This window comes from Mizuhopecten yessoensis, unplaced genomic scaffold (assembly GCF_002113885.1).
Source record: "Mizuhopecten yessoensis strain PY_sf001 unplaced genomic scaffold, ASM211388v2 scaffold4121, whole genome shotgun sequence".
NCBI lineage: Eukaryota > Metazoa > Mollusca > Bivalvia > Pectinida > Pectinidae > Mizuhopecten > Mizuhopecten yessoensis.
In genome coordinates, this window is record NW_018405386.1 from 1,496,865 (window position 1) to 1,516,903 (window position 20,039).

Here is a 20,039-nt window from a genome sequence, read left to right on the forward strand (position 1 = left end):
GGTTATAAGTATTTTTAACAAGTTGTGATAAGGTCCGTAAAAGTGGTTAACATTTTTGATAATTTCGCTGGTGTTTAGAATTCGCGAATATATGTCAAAGCGCAAATATAGCGAAATTAATACCCCTGCGAAATATAACCCCTGTACAGTAACATGTTTCAAATATTGACTATTAGAAAATACCTTGGTAGTACATAGTTGATCTAGATAAGTTTGTTGAAACAAATCAAAATGATCTTATATGCAATCGTTCTTAAATATAAGCACTACGACAACATAAGTTTTCCAGTACATGGATTAACAAAGCTTCATTGAATTTAAAAAGTTTATAACGCAGCTGCAGTTATCATTATCAATGGAGAGCCTGTGCCTTTGAAGGATGCCAGTCCTTCACAAGATTACTTTCCAGCATTCTGGTACCTATTTGTACAACTGGGTAGACAAGAACAATCAGGGTTAAATATCTTGTTCAAGGACACACCAATAGTATTTATTAACCGCTGCCAGTATGGTTTGAACATACAATGTCGCAGTCTTAAGACCAACTAACTACCAACTATGCTAAAACTCTGTACTTGTATCAACGTGTTTACAAAATGTACAATTACTTACCTTTGCGTTTGGCCTGCTGGATCAGCTTACTGATGAATTCAAATACTTCCTTTGATTCCCGTGTGAATACATCTGTTAAAATGAGATGCATGTGAATGGTATTGTGGATGATCAGTCAGTTTCATTTGCAGACTTCAATATCAAAAACAGACATTTTCGTTCCCTCTAGTAATGTTTCTTTTTCCCGCCAAAAAAGTCACACGATTATTGTAAAACCTTAACAAACAGCAGTTCTTATAGACAGTACACTTCTGAAAAGATTTTTGCCCAAAAAATACTTTTTTCTTCATTAAAAAAATATCTTGAACATTTCTGAATGGAACAGTTTACCAGACAGATTGGTTTCCTATCATGAAGACATACAATCTTTGCCTTCTGCGACTTGAAATGAGTTTATCATACATAAACTTCACAAACAAAACAACTGCCTGATGTCATGTGAATATTACACTGTTTATAGCAAGGAATATGGTATCATTTTGTAAACAAATTGTGCTACACATTGGCTATTGAATTCCTCAATAGGAAAACTTTTACATACCTTATATATATATTAGCCTAAAGGTAGCACACTGAACTTCAAACTTTCATATTAATGTTTTCATGCAAGAGTAAACTCTAGTGCTACAAATAGCTTTAGTTACTAGAGTGATACATACTCTGCCACAGTTTGTCGACAAGTCGACTGGCAAAGTAGAAGACATTGCTCGCCATGTTGGTGTAGCTACCACCACTACCAATAGGCAAGGCTGCCTGGTCTCCCAGTAACACATCAGCCGCCACCAAGTGTTCCATCACTGTCTTCATGATTTCTGTCTGGTACTCCTTCCTCTGTGCCCGCGACGCATTCTCAGGGGATGCCTGTTACACATGGATAGTATTATATACAGTACATCACCTTGTTACCGGTTAGAGATAAACAATTTATTCTAATTAAGTGAGGCATAACAGTTTCTGGTATTTTTTTCAGCTGCAAAAATCGAGAAGTTACCTTGTTCAAAGTTCAACTAATATGGTTTGATATTAAAGATAGTTTAAAAAAATTACTATTGCTGATTTACACACATTGACTTTGTTTTAAAAATGTTGATTGTGATTATAAAATAATTAGTTTCTTTTTGTTATATGTTTAATATTGTATTAGAACACTAAACACATCATTGGATGCAGTACTTTTACTACAAAGTTTACTGCAACAAGTTTCCATGCTTGTTGCAAGATAGAAATTCAAACAATGAGATCTGGCATACTACGGTATAACAGAAACATTTTTGGATGCTTTCTTTCACAGTTTTTACAACATATTTTATAGATACGTTATTTGTGGTGTTGGTATCTTTAAATTTAGTCCTATATTCCATGTATTGATGCTAATGATTCCTATGTAACTACAAAGACTGTGAAAGTAAATCCACATTAAAGTTTAACTCAGTCACCCCTGAAATTTCATAATGAACTATTCCTACCTTTGAAATGGAAGAGTTCAAATGTGTCTTCAGAGGTGAATGAGTTAATGTTGAATGGTATGTTAGAAATATCAAGACTTACATCAAGTATGACGTCCATTATGACGGTGGACTTGGACGACATCTGCTGGGAGAAACTGTCTATCAAAATGGTCCGCAGGAAGTCAATCACAAACTTACGGGCAGAATGTCCTGTCAGAAAGCCTACAACACAATTTAACATCTACGTTACAAGGGAATCTTAGGCTACATTTGCGTACCCCTGTTGAAACGGTACGTGTGGCGCAGAAATGTTCCACGATAAACGAACGCACTGGGACCGTTCTATAAGCAGAGCTAAAAATGCACAGTTCCGGAGAATAAAACACAATGTATCAAGAATATTATGCCCTTCTTTTACGCGTCCACTGAATTACATAATGTATCTTAAAATCTATATGTGGTTTGACATTGTTTTAGAAAGAAATAACGCAAACTACCAATACTCAGCATTTTAGTTTCGGTCAGGTACGTCTGGACCCCTCAATCTACACATGCCAAATTTTCCTGAGGTCAGCCTCGGTCCAGATATGTGCCTATCGTTTTCTTTACAGGTTTAACCAGTTCAACCGTTTCAACCGGATACGCGAATGTACCCTTAATGTCATGTTATGTGAGGCAGGATTCTTTTAACTGTAGCATGATTAAGGAACCCTGTCCCACTACACCGTGTTTTTCTCTTATACACAGTTACCTCCCCCTAACTTCCATTAGGATATAACTGCAGCACAGTTGGGCAAGAACACCTCCATTGACGTTGTAGTGCAATCGCTTAGAGAGATAGTATAACAATCTGAAGTCCAGTGTTCAAATGCTGGTCTAGCCCAGCTGATAATCTTTTAAAACTGTTGATGATTAAATTTTGTTTATTTCATCTTTATTATTTCTCAGGAAAGTCCCAAAAGGTATGGTTTTCTTTTGAGAAATGATTTATCAAAGCCATAGTCATGCTGGAAAAACAGTTTTAAACATTTAGTTACAGTTTTTGGCAGTGTTATGGGGATCCTTAATATCTGAATGTCTGTTCTTTAAAAGAATGATGTGTTTTCACTCAAGATACATGTAACAGACTGGGTGGTTGGAAGGAGAAGCAGGTAATGCACTCGCCTTTCACCAAGATGTATAGATGACCGTGACAATATCATGCTGGGCATAACTCCAATCCAGGTTAATTATACCTGCGTTTTTGTATTTTGATTTGTTCTGATGATGACACGCCTTATGTGTCGAAACTAGTCAACATAAACTTGGACTAAAGCTGTTAAACCCAGCACGATGTTGTCATGGTCATCTTTACCTTTTGATTACTCTATTATTTATGGCCAGACTCGTGTATTCCTTATGGAATCCATCTGCTGTGTAACACAGAATGTTGAAGGAAACAGGAGTAACCCAAATCCTTGGGTAGACGACCCATATCTTTTCACGTCCGATCGGGGAATCAAACCTTCGCCGCCTTGGTGAAAGGCAAGTTTGTTTTCCACTGAGCCACCCGACCACCCTAACATAAATAAAGTTTATAGACTAATGTCTCCTCACCAGGTTTGTATTTTTCAGGCGTGCTGATATTGACAAAGGACTCTGAGTCAGGGAAAGGTTTAAACTCCTCTGTCGGTGTGGTGACGTTTCCTCCGTCAGACTCGATGATCAAGTTGGGGAAGAGAGTGGCTGCCAGACTGCCGATGAGTTCTGGTGATGAGGACAGTGTGATGAACTCCGGCTGGTTGTGATACAGAAACAACAGAAACTGCATCAAGGTCACAGGGTACTCTTGAACCCAGTTGTCCTTCTCCATCTCCACATCCTGTAAAATAAAGGTCAATTTTAAAGTCAAGGACACGGAGTCTTCCTCTTACAAATTAAATTGCACCTTAAATAACTTAAAAGTCAAGGTCACTAGGTCTTTCCTTTCTAAAACATTGCATCCTGCAAACTGAAGGTCAAAAGTCAATGTCAAGGTCACAGGGTTTTCTTCCTAATTCCATGTCCTGTAAATAATAGGTCAAGGTCACAGAGACTTCCTCTATTTCATATGTATATACATGTTATTGTGTATCCAACAAATTAAAAGTCAAGGTCACAAGGTATTCCCCTTCTCCAACTCCTCATACCTTAAATCAAAGGTTAAAAGTTCAAGGTATTCGAGGTTGCAGGGTTCTCCTTCTCCCAAACACCATATTCTGTATTGTTTTTGTAAATTTAAGATCAAAACTTAATTTTAAATTCCACCATTTATTTTTTGTAACGTATCAACACTAAGAATATGTCTATACAGTGTCTATACAGTAAAGATTGCAAGTCTACTACTATAAGTCCTCATGTTTTCACCAAGTACTTACCAGGTTTAGCATGTTCCTGATCATGGACATGATGACCAGTGCGGCATCAGGACACAGCTCTGTGTGTTTCTCCTTAGCTACTATAGACACAGGCTTGCTAGCTGGCACACCAAATATCACCGTCCATACAGCATCGAGATTCAACTGTAAATATATACAAAACCTCAATAAACATTCCACATGATATCAACATTCAACTGTAACTCTTAGGTACATTTCATGAACACTTGGTCATAACTGGATGGACAGGTGGACAACTTGACTATTGGTGACAAGACTGACATCACTGAATATCTTTGATTTTGTGACATATTATTTCAAATTTTATGGAAATAGTAACTTTAAGATTGTTTTAATCTTAAAGTGTTACTCAGTTCACTTCGGTGTTGTGCAAAAAAGTTATGATGTAATTTCCAAAATACACATGAAGTCATAACATTGTGACTTTGTATGGAATATATCAGATGTGACGTCAAATTGGCGATGTAAACAAGTTGAAGATGTCCATAGATTTTTTTTATTTTTTTTAAAGTCTGCATACATTCTTTATTGTAAATGCTTTCTGGTTTCAGGAGATTTAAATATGAACTTCTAAACATGTTTCAGAAATCTTCTATGAAACAGAAACTCACTCAATATCTATAAAAGAAAAGGATTTATAACACTTTAAAGTAAAACAATAATGCAGTATTCAGCAGTATGAAAGAACTTCACACCTGGCAGTCAGTGGGTAATTTGGTGACCTGTTGCCCTAGTAACAGTGCCATCAACAGGAAGTAGACTTCGGGTACGTGACTGTGTTTGGGAAGCAGCCATTGTAAGGCATTAAAGCCTGGTACACGACAGATCTCTTTATTCAGCTCTCTCTTCTGACCACCCTTACTGTTGGTGCCAATATTTAACCCTGTGTATAGAAAACAATATCAAATCATTGATAATGAATTTAAATTCATCAATACAAACCAAAGAAGATCGAAGCAGTGTTTTTCTTCCTTTCCCCCCTTCTTTATCTTATTTGAATTTTTCTTCTCTCTAATTTGACTTTATTGAATATTCAACCACAACTTTTCTATTTTCAATTCAAAAAAAATAAATTTGTATGAAATGTTGGAAAATATTTGGCCTAAACATGTTTTTCTCTGTTTTAACCATCTTTTTGTCTTTGCAGCAATGTAAATTGTATTTTTTTTCATAATTCACCAAAGCCATTAAATTTTTTATCTTACGATTGTCTTCACAACAGCAATAGTCATTTGAAGACAAAAACAGTTTATAATATTTACTTATGAATTATGTATCCAACATCATAATGATCCTTAAAAATTAAATAACATGAAGTGCAACCAGCATTCTAACCTAGCATGACTCCAACATGTTGCTTGAGAACGGGCTCGGTGTTCCTTAGCCAGCCCCCGCCTGGATTGCCTTCCCTAAACCTTTGCACTGCTAAAGGATTCTGTAACATCACCAGTAGGATACGAAGAGCCATGATGACTGTCGACGGGTGGACATGGCCTTGTACAAACAGCAGCAGCCAATCAAATCCAAGCACTTTCTGTATTTCTTCACACATCCTGAAACAACCCCAAGAATTTATAAATATTGCACCCAAAAGTCGCAAAAAAACAATTTTGATTGATATCAAGCAAGGAATATCTGTATTTACATATTAAAATGCAAATAAGTTTTACCTTGTCATTTTTAGTGTCTTAAAGAATGAAGGACAACATTTTGCTGAAGATTCTCCACTTATTTGAACTTTGACCCAGAGGCAAAGGTAACTGTGACATAACAGTGCACAGCACACCTTCTGCAGGTGATGTAGTTCAACTTTAACTGTTTAAAAGTTATGGCTCAGATATAACACCAGGCCATAATCCTATTGTTTACTCAATAAAAATATGATGAAATGAAAAATATGATGAAATGAAATAACTCATTAGTAGAAGAACCAGTGCTTAATACATTAATGTATCTTTCTTCATTCAAAAGAGAGACGTAAGGCAGGATACTGACTGTGTATTGACAGGAGCTGTGCTGCTGTCCTGTAGCAGTCGCAGGATAACCTCCAGACAAGTGTTCCTCATCTTAATCAGGTACACCGTCGTCTTCTCTACATCTCCCCCTGAAAATAAGATCAAAACTTTATTTTCTTCAAATTTTGATCAAATGAACAATGTGGTTTTCCAAGAACTGATGGTAAGTAATCATGTTCATGTAATTCAATTCAATTATTTCCAAACTTGATATATTTTCTTTTTCTAAACATGACAACTGATAGTCATGAGTTGGTAACCCTTTTTCCCCCATAACATTTATACATGTATTTTAGAATCATTTCCAAACCAGTCTTCAATTGTGATAAATACCTCTGTAAAATGTGACATCAGACATGGGTAATACTGGAAGTGGTCACATGACTTAGGAATGAAGAAAGCTAGTAAAGTCTTAATATAATGCCCTTTGTTTCATTTGCTCCTCATATTCGACCTAAATATTTCAATGTGCCATTTTCATTAGATTGTTTTTAATTTCTTTATATGTCTCACTCGATATAATGCTAAAGCCCTTTATGATGCCAAAATTTTACATGGCAAAATAGAAAGATTTTATTTCAGTGGTTGTGTGAGAAATAAATAAATCTTTTGAAGATTTGATTAATAATTGCCACAATGTAGCTAGTGGTGAAGATGTGTAAATACCTGTAGAGGTGTCTCCCTGTGAGGCAGGTGCACCCTTTGTCTGGTTGACCCCATTGAGGACAATGTTTTTCTCTGTAGAGGACATCTGAGGTAGTGTGGACACAATGAACTGACCAAGTCTGTAATCATACAGGTAAAATCAACATGACACATACCGTCCAACAACCAGCAACATGTAGTAGGGATAACAAAGGACAACATCTTCAAGATTGTTTCAAAGAAATCACGATAGGTTCCATGTTTTGGCTTCTTAGAGAAGAAGTCTTAGACAGAACAAAAAAAGAACTTCAAAAGTGGAAACCTGTACAGTTGAAATAATTCTTTGCCATCAACATGTGCCTAAGTAAGCTGGAAGTTATGCCAGAGTAAGCTGATAAAATGAGCCTGTAGTAGTCATACCCTTAACTTGGGACAAACTATTAAAGCATTCTTGGACAAGCCATTAACTTATTAACTTGTAATCATATTTTTTATCTTTTTTGTAAAAAATGGTGTAGATGTATCAGATATATCACAGTAAATTATTAGGATGTTTGTGAGAAAATCATTCAGATTCTTCCAAGTAAAATGTGAAAACTTTCCTAAGGAAGTCAACAAAACATTAAGGCAAACCTAGGTAAACTCTTTAAGATGTACCTAAGTAGAATATTAAGACAAAGACAGTTAGACATATCTGCATAAAACATTCAGACATACTTGCATATGTCTTTAATTTATATCTGTGTAAATCACTAAAATGTACCTGAACGAGTTGTGAAGACAAACCTAAGTAGGCCATTAAGACATACCTGAGTAATACATTTAGACATACCTGAGTTAGTCAATAAGACATATCTGAGTAATACCTTTAGACATACCTGAGTTAGTCAATAAGATATACCTAAGTAGGCCATTAAGACATACCTGAGTAATACCTTTAGACATACCTTAGTTAGTCAATAAGACATACCTAAGTAATACCTTTAGATATACCTGAGTAAATACCTTTAGACATACCTGAGTTAGTCAATAAGACAAACCTAAGTAAGTCATTAAGACATACCTGAGTAATAACTTTAGACATACCTGAGTTAGTCAATAAGACATACCGTAAAAACCCATGTTATTTGCGCACTTTTTTTCCAGAAATTTAATACCCAAAGTGGGGGGTGCGTAAAATACACAGGTATAGAAAATTTCAAGTTTTTTTCAGGAAAAGATCGACGATTCTGGGAGATCGCCATCTTGGATTATTTCCCTTGGTACACGGAACTCTAAGACAAATGACGATCAACAAATTTATTTATGTCAAACATTAATAAAAGATACATATTGTGTTGTTATGTGAGTTTATGTGAAAAGTATTATTAAATAGGTAACCGTTAACAAAAAAAGTTTAGCCAAATTCCTATGCCAGAGAATCGCCGATCAACTTACGACATTACGTTTCGACATCTCGGTGCGTTTCCCCATACTATTACGAAAATGTAGTTGTTCAATTTAAGCTCCGTTCCATGTAAGTTCTGTAAGTTTTTTTCAAATCGCCTATGCGTATACGTATAGCATGGTTTTTTTCCGGCTCACTTTCATGTTGATCTCGCGTCTAACATTACGTAAACACGTGATTGATAATAACCTCGTGAATTATTTCAATATTTATTAAATGAAGCATCGTAAAAATAGTCTGCGTTAACTATTTTTTTCCTTGGAGTAGATTTGAAGAGGATGTATTGATTGTCCACGCTTCTAGTATAAACATATTTTTTATAATCCCTTATCAGTCAAATCAGTCTGTAGTTATGACAATGCAGTAGGGCTTCGTAATTCACGCCACGTGTTGGCGAGTGAAAAAAACAACAACACGGTCCGTCGATCGCGACTGCAAATCATTTCAATTAGTAGAGCTATTGTTAACGGGTAATCACAGAGATAGTGTTAGCTCATTACTGCATTGTAATTTGTAAAAAAATATCGCCAAACCACGGACTTAGATAATCTAATTCCGTGGCCAAACTGAACTGTGACATGACCTGGTTTGAAGTGACGTAACCCAAGCCGCCATGATGAGCCCTTCTCACTGATCGTAATTATGATCAATAAAAGGTATCTAATTATGTCTTTCACCAGGAGATATGCACCAGCGGTTAGTAAACATCGAATTACTTATTAATTGATATGTTTTTGTAAGCAAGTAGATGTTTTATTAAAATATTGCTAAAATGAATTGATGTATGCCGATATGCGCACACGTGTGTGTCATGTGTGATCAGATAATTCAAAAAATAATTCGAAAACAAGCAACAAAATACACATTTTACGTAGTTTCTTCTTGGTTTTAAATATCATTTTACATCAATGAAAAAAAAATCATAGAAATATATTTTTTTTTAAATTATTCAGAGATCGATTTTCGGAGCATGAACATCATTTTTTTTCCAGATTTTTTGGGTGCGCAAAATATTCGAGTAGAAGCTTTTCTCCCTATTTTCAGCCTCAAAAAGTACCTGCGCAAATAACACAGGTGCGCAAATTACATGGGTTTTTACGGTACCTGAGTTAGTCAATAAGACATACCTGAGTAATACCTTTAGACATACATGAGTTAGTCAATAAGACATACCTGAGTTAGTCAATAAGACATACCTGAGTAATACCTTTAGACATACATGAGTTAGTCAATAAGACATACATGAGTTAGTCAATAAGACATACTTGAGTAACACCTTTAGACATACATGAGTTAGTCAATAAGAAATATCTGAGTAATACCTTTAGACATACCTGAGTTAGTCAATAAGACATACATGAGTTAGTCAATAAGACAAACCTGAGTAACACCTTTAGACATACCTGAGTTAGTCAATAAGACATACCTGAGTTAGTCAATAAGACATACCTGAGTAATACCTTTAGACATACCTGAGTTAGTCAATAAGACATACCTGAGTAACACCTTTAGACATACCTGAGTTAGTCAATAAGACATACTTGAGTAATACCTTTAGACATACCTGAGTTAGTCAAATATACCTGAGTAAATACCTTTAGACATACCTGAGTCAGTCAATAAGACATACCTGAGTAACACCTTTAGACATACCTGAGTTAGTCAAATATACCTGAGTAAATACCTTTAGACATACCTGAGTCAGTCAATAAGACATACCTGAGTAATACCTTTAGACATACCTTAGTTAGTCAATAAGACATACCTCATTAATATCTTTAGATATACCTGAGTAATACCTTTAGACATATCTGAGTTAGTCAATAAGACATACCTGAGTAATACCTTTAGACATACATGAGTTAGTCAATAAGACATACCTGAGTTAGTCAATAAGACATATCTGAGTAAGATATTAAGAAATACCTCAGTAAGTTGATAAGACATACCTGAGTAGGCTGTGTTGGTCGGGAGGACCCTGTAGCAGGACATACACAACATTTGTGATGGTGACAATGGTAGCCTCTGACAGCTTGGTGTCCTTGAGGATGTGCAGTAACCTTGAGGTCAGACCAATATCTCTCATCAGCTGGAAGTTGGTCACCTGGTCACTAAAAAGATAAACCAAAACCTACATATCTGGACAGTGCAATTACATATAGTTAAACTTTGAAAATCTCATCCATATTCAATGTTATAATCAACAATTATATATGAAGCATAGAAAAAAAATCATTATTATTGATCCCATATATTCTCCATTGATCAAACAGCATCTACATGGAGCACAACTTTAAAATAAGAAGCACTCCATAAAACATTAAATTAATTTTGGATGTTGCCATTACATCATTTGCTCAGTTCGTGACATTTAGTTCTGGCCACTACACAAAACATCTTGTCCAACAAAGAAGCCATGGACTGGTCCAGGAAGCAGCTACATATTTGCCAGCTACCAATAGCCTTCAACATTCTGTTTTGACATTTACAACATAATTACCCAACCATACAGTTTAACTTATATCTCAAGTAATATAGATGTTCTACTCATTACAAAATCCTGAATTTTCCAAATGAAGGGAAGTAACTTTCTCATTTTGTATGACAGTTGCTTGTGACTTTTTCCTTTGCAAACATAATTTTTTATTTTGACCTGATTAGACAACCTCTATCTTCTACTGAAGTAGCTACATGTTTTGTCAGTGAATTTGATTACTCATATTGCAGATGTAAATAGATATAAACTACACACTTCTATTTCCAAATATATTTACTCTAAGATAACACTATGAAAAATACCTAAAATGCTCTTTATAAAAATTTCAAAGCTCTTCCCTTGGTATATAATTTATTTTCTAATTAACATGCTTCTAAACTACTCTATCATTGATTCAATACTACGTCCTTGATTTTATGATCAGAAGATATTTTGAATGAAATGATGAATGGAACTGAATATCTGCTAGTATAATTGTGCGTTATTTTGAATGAAATGATGAATGGAACTGAATATCTGCTAGTATAATTGTGCGTAGGAAACAAAACTTGAAAAAAACTACCATAAATGAATATTTTTGCACTGTAAAAAAAGAGTTGAAATGTTATTTTTATTTATAAACGAAATAATCTGGACAAAAAAGCAAAGTGTTTACTGCGTGAATAGAGAGAGTGCAGGCATTAATTTTCTAGATAGGAAAAAATCAAATTATATCTTGTACATGTACAGTGAGTTTGTTATACGAAAGAAATGGTTTTATAGTGAAAAAGTTTTTTGTTTTTTTTTAATAAATCCTCCTTATTACAATTGACAAAACTAAAATCTGGCATTTCGATGGTAACACCTACACAAAATAAATATGTCGCTGCTCATCTTATACAAACAAAACACTGAAATGAAACACAGGGGGCATCTCTTGTGTTTGAACAGCAGGAAAGTAACAATCAGCATTGATTGAAAACATTACGATTTTCAATAGCTACGTTTACCAATGTTTAAATTAAACAAATGATATTTGAACAGAGGCACCAAACAAAACAAGCTGCTGCACACCGTGTCTAGCCATGCACAACACCAAAGTATGAACACCAACGCAACCTTACCTGTGAACCGCCCACCTGGTAAACAAAGGCATTAACATCAGTCGAGACATGCTCAACATTAACTAACATGGGACGACCTTCCTTATGATGGCTGGACCCAACTTTCAAAAATCTGAGAAGTTGCAAGAAGAAAGGATGTGATTCTGTTCTCCTGACACCTTTTTAAAGATTATCCTTGAGTAGCTTTGTGACTTTGGTGAGCAATTTTTTTTTTTAAAGTAAATTCTTATATTAATGAAATTGTAATTTTATGAACAGAATAGTACAATGTTTTCTAAAAGGATTTTAAAGAAATTCTAATTATGGTTTAAAAATATAATATATTTTATACTTTTTATGATTATGGTTTGTGAAAAGTTCCAAATTGATTTTAATTTTGGTTTCTGAAAAGATTTTAAGAAATTCTACCAATTTTCAATGTATTTTAAAAGTTTATTTTACAAATGTCTTCCCCAAAGTACATAAATTCCGTACAGTTTACGAGGATTATGAAACTGGGGTCCAGCCTATGTCACATGACTCATATCTGAAACTCAAACTTACTCCGATTTAACAGCTGCAGCATATGCAGATATCTAACTTTTCTCTCATTAATCAACTTGAAAATATTTACCCCAAAACATTTAAACAAGTGGTATACAATTTTGTGTATCTCTTATTATTTTAGTTCATAATGGTAGATAATAAACATTTGCAAAAATTGATTAATTTCCAGTGGTAGTGAGGACAATACACTTGTATGTACATATATTGAGATGTGACATTGAGTTTGGCGAGGCTATGTAGATAAACTTGTAATATAGTACTATTCCATGCTCAGTAATAACACTGGTTTGTATACCATATTATACAATATTGTTTGACTAACGGCGTACCCTTAGGGAAGTACCAATGCTAAACATGCTAGATACAGAGCTAAATAGTCTCTAACATGACAATGGGTCTGTAGTGTGATACAGAGCTAAATAGTCTCTAACATGACAATGGGTTTGTAGTGTGATACAGATCTAAACAGTCTCTAACATGACAATGGGTTTGTGATGTTATACAGAGCTAAATAGTCTCTAACATGACAATGGGTTTGTAGTGTGATACAGAGCTAAATAGTCTCTAACATGACAATGGGTTTGTAGTGTGATACAGAGCTAAATAGTCTCTAACATGACAATGGGTTTGTAGTGTGATACAGAGCTAAATAGTCTCTAACATGACAATGGGTTTGTAGTGTGATACAGAGCTAAATAGTCTCTAACATGACAATGGGTTTGTAGTGTGATACAGAGCTAAATAGTCTCTAACATGACAATGGGTTTGTAGTGTGATACAGAGCTAAATAGTCTCTAACATGACAATGGGTTTGTAGTGTGATACAGAGCTAAATAGTCTCTAACATGACAATGGGTTTGTAGTGTGATACAGAGCTAAATAGTCTCTAACATGACAATGGGTTTGTAGTGTGATACAGAGCTAAATAGTCTCTAACATGACAATGGGTTTGTAGTGTGATACAGAGCTAAATAGTCTCTAACATGACAATGGGTTTGTAGTGTGATACAGAGCTAAATAGTCTCTAACATGACAATGGGTTTGTAGTGTGATACAGAGCTAAATAGTCTCTAACATGACAATGGGTTTGTAGTGTGATACAGAGCTAAATAGTCTCTAACATGACAATGGGTTTGTAGTGTGATACAGAGCTAAATAGTCTCTAACATGACAATGGGTTTGTAGTGTGATACAGAGCTAAATAGTCTCTAACATGACAATGGGTTTGTAGTGTGATACAGAGCTAAATAGTCTCTAACATGACAATGGGTTTGTAGTGTGATACAGAGCTAAATAGTCTCTAACATGACAATGGGTTTGTGATGTTATACATAGCTCCTTTATATCTCCTTTTGTCAAATGTATTATCATCTAGATATTAACAAAACACAGAAATAATTTAAGAAACACTACCAAAATGGAGGGTGAACAGTCATAATATCATTAACAGTCTCCCAATGTTGGAGGTAAAGCCGCTTATTAAAGGTCACACTATGAGATCTAGACTTTTAGGGACGATTACGTAAAGCAGTCTATTTATATGAGTGGCTCTAGGATTGACAGAATATTCACCTTCCATTAATGACACTATCAACTTGACTCTGAGTGTAGGTGGAAAATAATCCTACGGATAGTGAATGTACAATGAACTCAATACAAATAAAATGAATTAGAAAAAAAATAAAGTAACACAGTGTGTGCAGTAAAGCTGTTGAAGAATAAGTGTAGCTAGGTAACTATGTTGATACATGTATTACTTCTACAACAAACTGTGACACTACAGAATCTGTGCAGCTATTCAACTGATGTGTTGACGGGTCCCACTATCTCACATAACAAATTGCCATCCTCTTTAATTGAGTTTACAGTAATCAAAACTAGTAATTCATGATTGGGTACAATTAACATCCCTAGTAAAACTTATGCGATGTGGATTTGTATTGGGTTTTTTCACAAGGGTATCAAAGAGTGCATTTCAACAGAATTTCGCTACCGATGCAGAAAAAAAGTTTTAAGAAAATTTCCAAACAAGAAATTGTGTTATTATTAATTATGATGTTTTAATACTTTACTATTAGCCACAGATACAGATATGATCACGAATTCCACATATTAACAAATTACGAAATCTCACTTTGAACCTGTCTTATCTTGAGCACAAATACTAATTACCATGTTTTCATTTCAGAACATGATTTCAACATGGATAAAAGATAAATTTTATGTAGCTTTTATCCATTCCTTTTTCTTTTTTTTTGTACAAATTTTATCATTGAAATATTTCAATTCCTTTTTTGTTTTTTTTGTACAAGTTTCATCATTGATTTCAGTTCCTTTTATGTTTTTTGTACAAACTTCATTATTGATTTCCATAAGAAATTGAAATGCACAAATCTAAACCTCTAATCCCACATCCAAGAGTGCATCAGATAAAACCGGTTTATTACAATGGGGAACCTCAACACTAGACCAGACAAACTACACTTTTCTACTACCCACCTCCTTAGACGAATCAAGCGGCTAAAACGAGAACAGTATCATTCACTGTAGATTACTTGTATTTCAGGCAAACTTAACTTTGTAAACTCACTTTTCTGTATTTATTCAGGAGTGTGTCACTCCACCTTTATGTCTTAGTGCTATGAATGTATTCAGGTGACACTTGAATTGTACTTAATGTAAGTTCATGCAAAAATGAATCACGTGAAGTATAAGAAATCTACAGTAACAAGGACATGTAGGTACCAAACAAGGTTTGAAATACAGTTTATCTTATTTGATTATTGGAGAGATCATGAAAGAAATGTACAACAGATTTTCACAATTTTTAAACTTATTTAACTTATCAATTAAATTGAATAAAAAAATGATTTCTCTATTTCATAGCCTTTTCAAAATTGAGTCTTAAATGGTATTTTCTTTGTACACTGCTGATGTTGTAGCATATACTTATTCGAGTTTCATAATTTTTTTTTTTTTATAAGATTCTGGCTTTTGTCTTCCTATTTCAACTAAGTGAGAACAATCAAATCAAATGAATATTTTATTCACAATCTAAAGAATTGAAAATCAAATTTAGTGGGACTCTAGGTTGGGTAATTGAATTTTAATTTTATCAATAAGTTATTATGGATAGATAAATGATAATTCAAATAACCAAATTTTCAACATTTATATTCAAAAGTGAAAAAAAAAAATGTTTAAAACACCTGCATGTATTATTACACAATTATTTTGGTATGACTCAGACGGAGCATTGTCAAGGAAAGCAGGGCTTAGCTGAAAACTGGCAAGCTACGAAAAAAATGTGTGATTGCCAGTGGCACGCAGCGCTTTAAGAGAGAACATTCATAAACTCATGCCAATATAAAAAATATTTAAAGCAAAAATCATTCTGGGATTCTTAAGCATCATCCATCAAGGTAAAATGCAACTTGCTAAAACACAGAGACCAAGCCAGATAGAAATTTTAAAAAGGAAATGAAAATATCAGATTTGTGTAACATGCATTGGCTTGTAAAGTATGTATCTGTATTGATACTTTAACATATAACAATAGAAACACACAAGACTTACCTTGATTCTGTTAACAGCTCGTAGAAATGTTCGTACAGTGAACGCTGAAGATCGTACGGAGCTTCATGCCACACCTGCAAAACAATGATCCAATTCTGTATCAATTACACACTATATAAAGGTATAGGTTATTGTAGTGATCTGTGAAATCTGCTACATAAAACTAAGACAGCTCATTATAATTTAAGTTATAGAAATAGAAATAAATTAAAGAACTAGAAATGTTTGAAAGCATGTATATAATCTTACTCCAACTAAGATGGAGTGGAGCTAAACACAACGTCCTGCCAAAGAAATAGAATAAAATGACAATTTAACCAAATCAATGGTGCCCAATTTCAACCACTAAATGGTTTGGTTTTTATTGGTTTGGTTTAATTTTGTTTAACGTCCTATTAATAGCTATGGTAACTTAAGGACGTGCCTCCATGTGTGTAGTGTATGCATGCTTGCATATGTGTAGGCAAAGTTTACCAGAGCTAAATCAAAAGTCTAATCAAAGAAATGGAATTTAACACAAATTCTTACCAAAGAAATGGAGCTAAATACAAAGTTTTACCAAAGTAGGTGAAGCATAAAACATGGGTCATAGTGACCTCGTTTCACTATTCTCAATAACACGCATTCAGTGCCTTACAAAGGTAAGATAATTTGCACCTAGTTTACATGACATTTTATGAATTTCTTTTTTTTTCATTTTGTGAAATCAAATTTGTCCCAAGAGACTACAAAAGAATTAAAATATGTATGGCACCAAAGATTATAACTTTCTTTCAGTAAAATACTGATAATATGTAGGAAGCTTTCCTACAACATGGCCGTACCTCCAGATCACACAGCAGGTCCTCGAACGCCTTCTTGTTAGGTATGACAGAACTCTCCTTGCCACTGTCCACTGTACCAATAAGGGAGAAGGTCAGGTGTAGAATGTGACTATTCAGGAGATGCTGCTTCTTCTTGTACAGCATGGCCAGGGTCTGGAAAGGAAATCAATTCTAGGTTTCCAAGTTTTATAAACAACAGATGAAGCCAATACAAGAATATATGCGATTTTTATGTCCATTTTTACAGCTAGGCAGACTGGAATAAAGATGTCCAATTTTTTACAGCTAGGCAGACTGGAATAAATTCCCCCTTTTTGTGGACACAAGTAACAATATACCCTTAAGAGGAGTGAAATCTCAACTTTTTATCATCAGCAGTAGATAATTCTTCTATAAAACTATACGATCTTTGATAATTCTGTTTATTTCTCTCACTACTCCACACTCTAGTGTCTACCTGATAACCCTGTATCCTTTCCATGTCCTTGAGAACAGTCTTGTTGCTCTTGACAACACAGACGAGGGCTTTCACTGCTGCGTACAGGCCCTCCACATCAGTTGCCATGGCCAGTAGCCCCAGTAGAGCTGAAGCACCTCCAACATTCTCCAGCATCTTGGCCACAGGTCTTGGGCAGAAGGTTCTTACCCCTAAAAAACCAAGAAACCAAATTTAGAATATAATCCTTCAGGATCAAAAAGTCTAAATCATGCTAAACAGAACTTGATCATTTAAGATAATACAGCTTTTCTAACTATAAAATAAAGTTAACAACAAAAATATTCAAATGTATGCATAAAATATTTAAAAACACTAAAATAGAACCTCTTCAATGTTGAAAACAACAAATGCGACTATCAATAAAATATAGTATTTTCTTTCGCTGAAAACTTCTCAGTGAGAAACTTATCTGTATGATCAATTTGTATAAGCTCCAAAGCCATTCGGGATCTAGTAACAATATATCCCTATCATCTGGCTCTGGAAGAATAACCTAATGGCCTTTAATTACCTAGATACCCAATGAGGATGGCACCCAGACTGCGGGCTAGGCCACTAAGGTGAGCAGCTGAGTTATGGAGAAGTCGGATGGGTGTGGCATTATCGTGGGTTGACATAGCCAGCTGTTTGGCGATGGATTTGCTGTCCACCTTGTTGTAAACTTTTCTGATTTTGGCAATGGTCATCTGGAGAACGGCATGTGCATGGACGCCAAACACAACCTTCTCCTCTGCGATTAGGGCATTGACTGTTTCACTATCCTCTGCAACACAACATTTTTTTTTTTTTTCAAGATTTTGTAAGATAATGGCAAATACACAATCAGAATTTGAAATACTGCTAAGATTGTAGAAATGTTAGTCTTGAAACACTAGGGACCTAAGAAATTTATTTACTACAGGCAAAATGAAATATAAAGTATGATCTTTATGACAAATTCCTTCCACAGAACCCATTGGTGACTTTGCAAAAATTCACACTATGTTTGTTACAAGTAAATATATTTTACGCTATGCAGTAATAATTCAGTGTAAATATTACCTATGTCAAATGACTTTAAATTAACAATCATAAAAATTGTTTTCATGATATTTTGACACGGGAAACAAAGAAATATTCCACACTTAAAATTAAAATATTTTACAATGATATAATAACCAAGACACCCATTGACATACCGAGGACAGGTGACTGGAAGCTGCCGAGGTAAGTAGGCCCAAGGTTGTAAATGTTGGCGACCACAGCATGAGTGACAATGTCTTCCAGTAGGTGACAAGGCCCCTGTCTCCAGGTCAGACAAGAGTTCTTGCGTAGTTGGGGTGGGCTGCCGATGTAGGTGAACACGGAGGTGAAGGCAGTGGGGCTGGCAGTACCGCCCCCTCCCAGATTTGGAGAGATGTAGTGCAGCTGTTATACAAAGGCATTATTATAATATAGTACTTGACAATGATGGTTTTAATATACATTGTATGAACCTGTGTCCATAGAATTTTACCATTTGTTTCCAAAACTGTTATAATTCATCCAGTGATAGATATTTTTATTGCAAATGAAATGCATTACTTTTCCTGTATAACATTAAACTATTGCATAAAAATAGATCATTTGTGAGTACTTTAACTTGTGGTTTTAACAAACCATTTTACAGTCAGCCTGTAACCTTTACTTGTTTCAATTTAACATTAAATTGCTGTACTGATTTTCTTGCTTCTATAGAATCAGAGAAAACTGTGTACGTTTATATATAATAACAAAGTGGTGTTTGACAGTACCAAATTTATCCTGCAATAAGCTAATAGGTCTAACATATAATCTCAGACTCAACGCAGGTGGGTTAAGCTTATAATTAACAGGACAATGAAATAGCATTTGCTGGCATTTTTACTGAACTGCAATAGATAAGGCTGGGCTTATAGCAGGTATGGGCTTATTGCTTGACAAAATATACCTGTCAATTTGCATACCAGGTATTTTCATCAATAAATCTATTTCATGTCAAGTTTAGTATATAAAACCTACTTTTTGTGTGCTGACATGGTCCCCATCTACAAACAGACTGACGCTGCTGTTTTTCATGATCCCAGCTCTGTGGAATATCAACACTAGGTGGTGCCACTGTCCTTCCTGTGTCAACTCTGGGTACCAAAACCTCACTGTGTTGTCATTTAAGACCGGCTCCGGCTCATTCTCCACACCAGTCACTGAAAACAGGCAAATAAAAGTAAGCCAACATTTTAGTACATACCCACTTGATTTAATTATGCTAACATTGCATTTTCAACACATATGATATGTAACTTTGCATCTGTAATATAAGGTGAACACATGCATGTGTTATCACACACATCACTGTTAAGTTAGAAACACAATACATAAACTTACCAAAAACTCAGTTGTTAATCCACTTTAA

At 34.8% G+C, this 20,039-nt stretch overlaps 1 protein-coding gene across 3 annotated transcripts in view; it reads right to left on the bottom strand.

Annotated features, from left to right (window-relative positions):
- The window catches only part of LOC110448583 (WD repeat and FYVE domain-containing protein 3-like), a 63,039-nt gene that overhangs the window by 25,040 nt on the left and 17,960 nt on the right, over positions 1-20,039 (bottom strand). For 2 of the 3 annotated variants that reach the window (XM_021494902.1, XM_021494901.1), the window contains 17 exons: positions 19,649-19,830; positions 18,808-19,036; positions 18,141-18,392; positions 17,588-17,778; positions 17,131-17,283; positions 16,307-16,380; positions 12,185-12,199; positions 10,534-10,695; positions 7,159-7,277; positions 6,473-6,581; positions 5,813-6,030; positions 5,173-5,360; positions 4,457-4,600; positions 3,657-3,921; positions 2,161-2,282; positions 1,272-1,473; positions 613-684 (listed from right to left, as the gene is read on the bottom strand). In XM_021494902.1, the coding sequence (XP_021350577.1) occupies positions 613-684; positions 1,272-1,473; positions 2,161-2,282; positions 3,657-3,921; positions 4,457-4,600; positions 5,173-5,360; positions 5,813-6,030; positions 6,473-6,581; positions 7,159-7,277; positions 10,534-10,695; positions 12,185-12,199; positions 16,307-16,380; positions 17,131-17,283; positions 17,588-17,778; positions 18,141-18,392; positions 18,808-19,036; positions 19,649-19,830 (2,697 nt within the window). The remainder of the gene's footprint in view (positions 1-612; positions 685-1,271; positions 1,474-2,160; positions 2,283-3,656; positions 3,922-4,456; positions 4,601-5,172; positions 5,361-5,812; positions 6,031-6,472; positions 6,582-7,158; positions 7,278-10,533; positions 10,696-12,184; positions 12,200-16,306; positions 16,381-17,130; positions 17,284-17,587; positions 17,779-18,140; positions 18,393-18,807; positions 19,037-19,648; positions 19,831-20,039) is intronic. The other variant, XM_021494903.1, reaches the window with a different exon arrangement.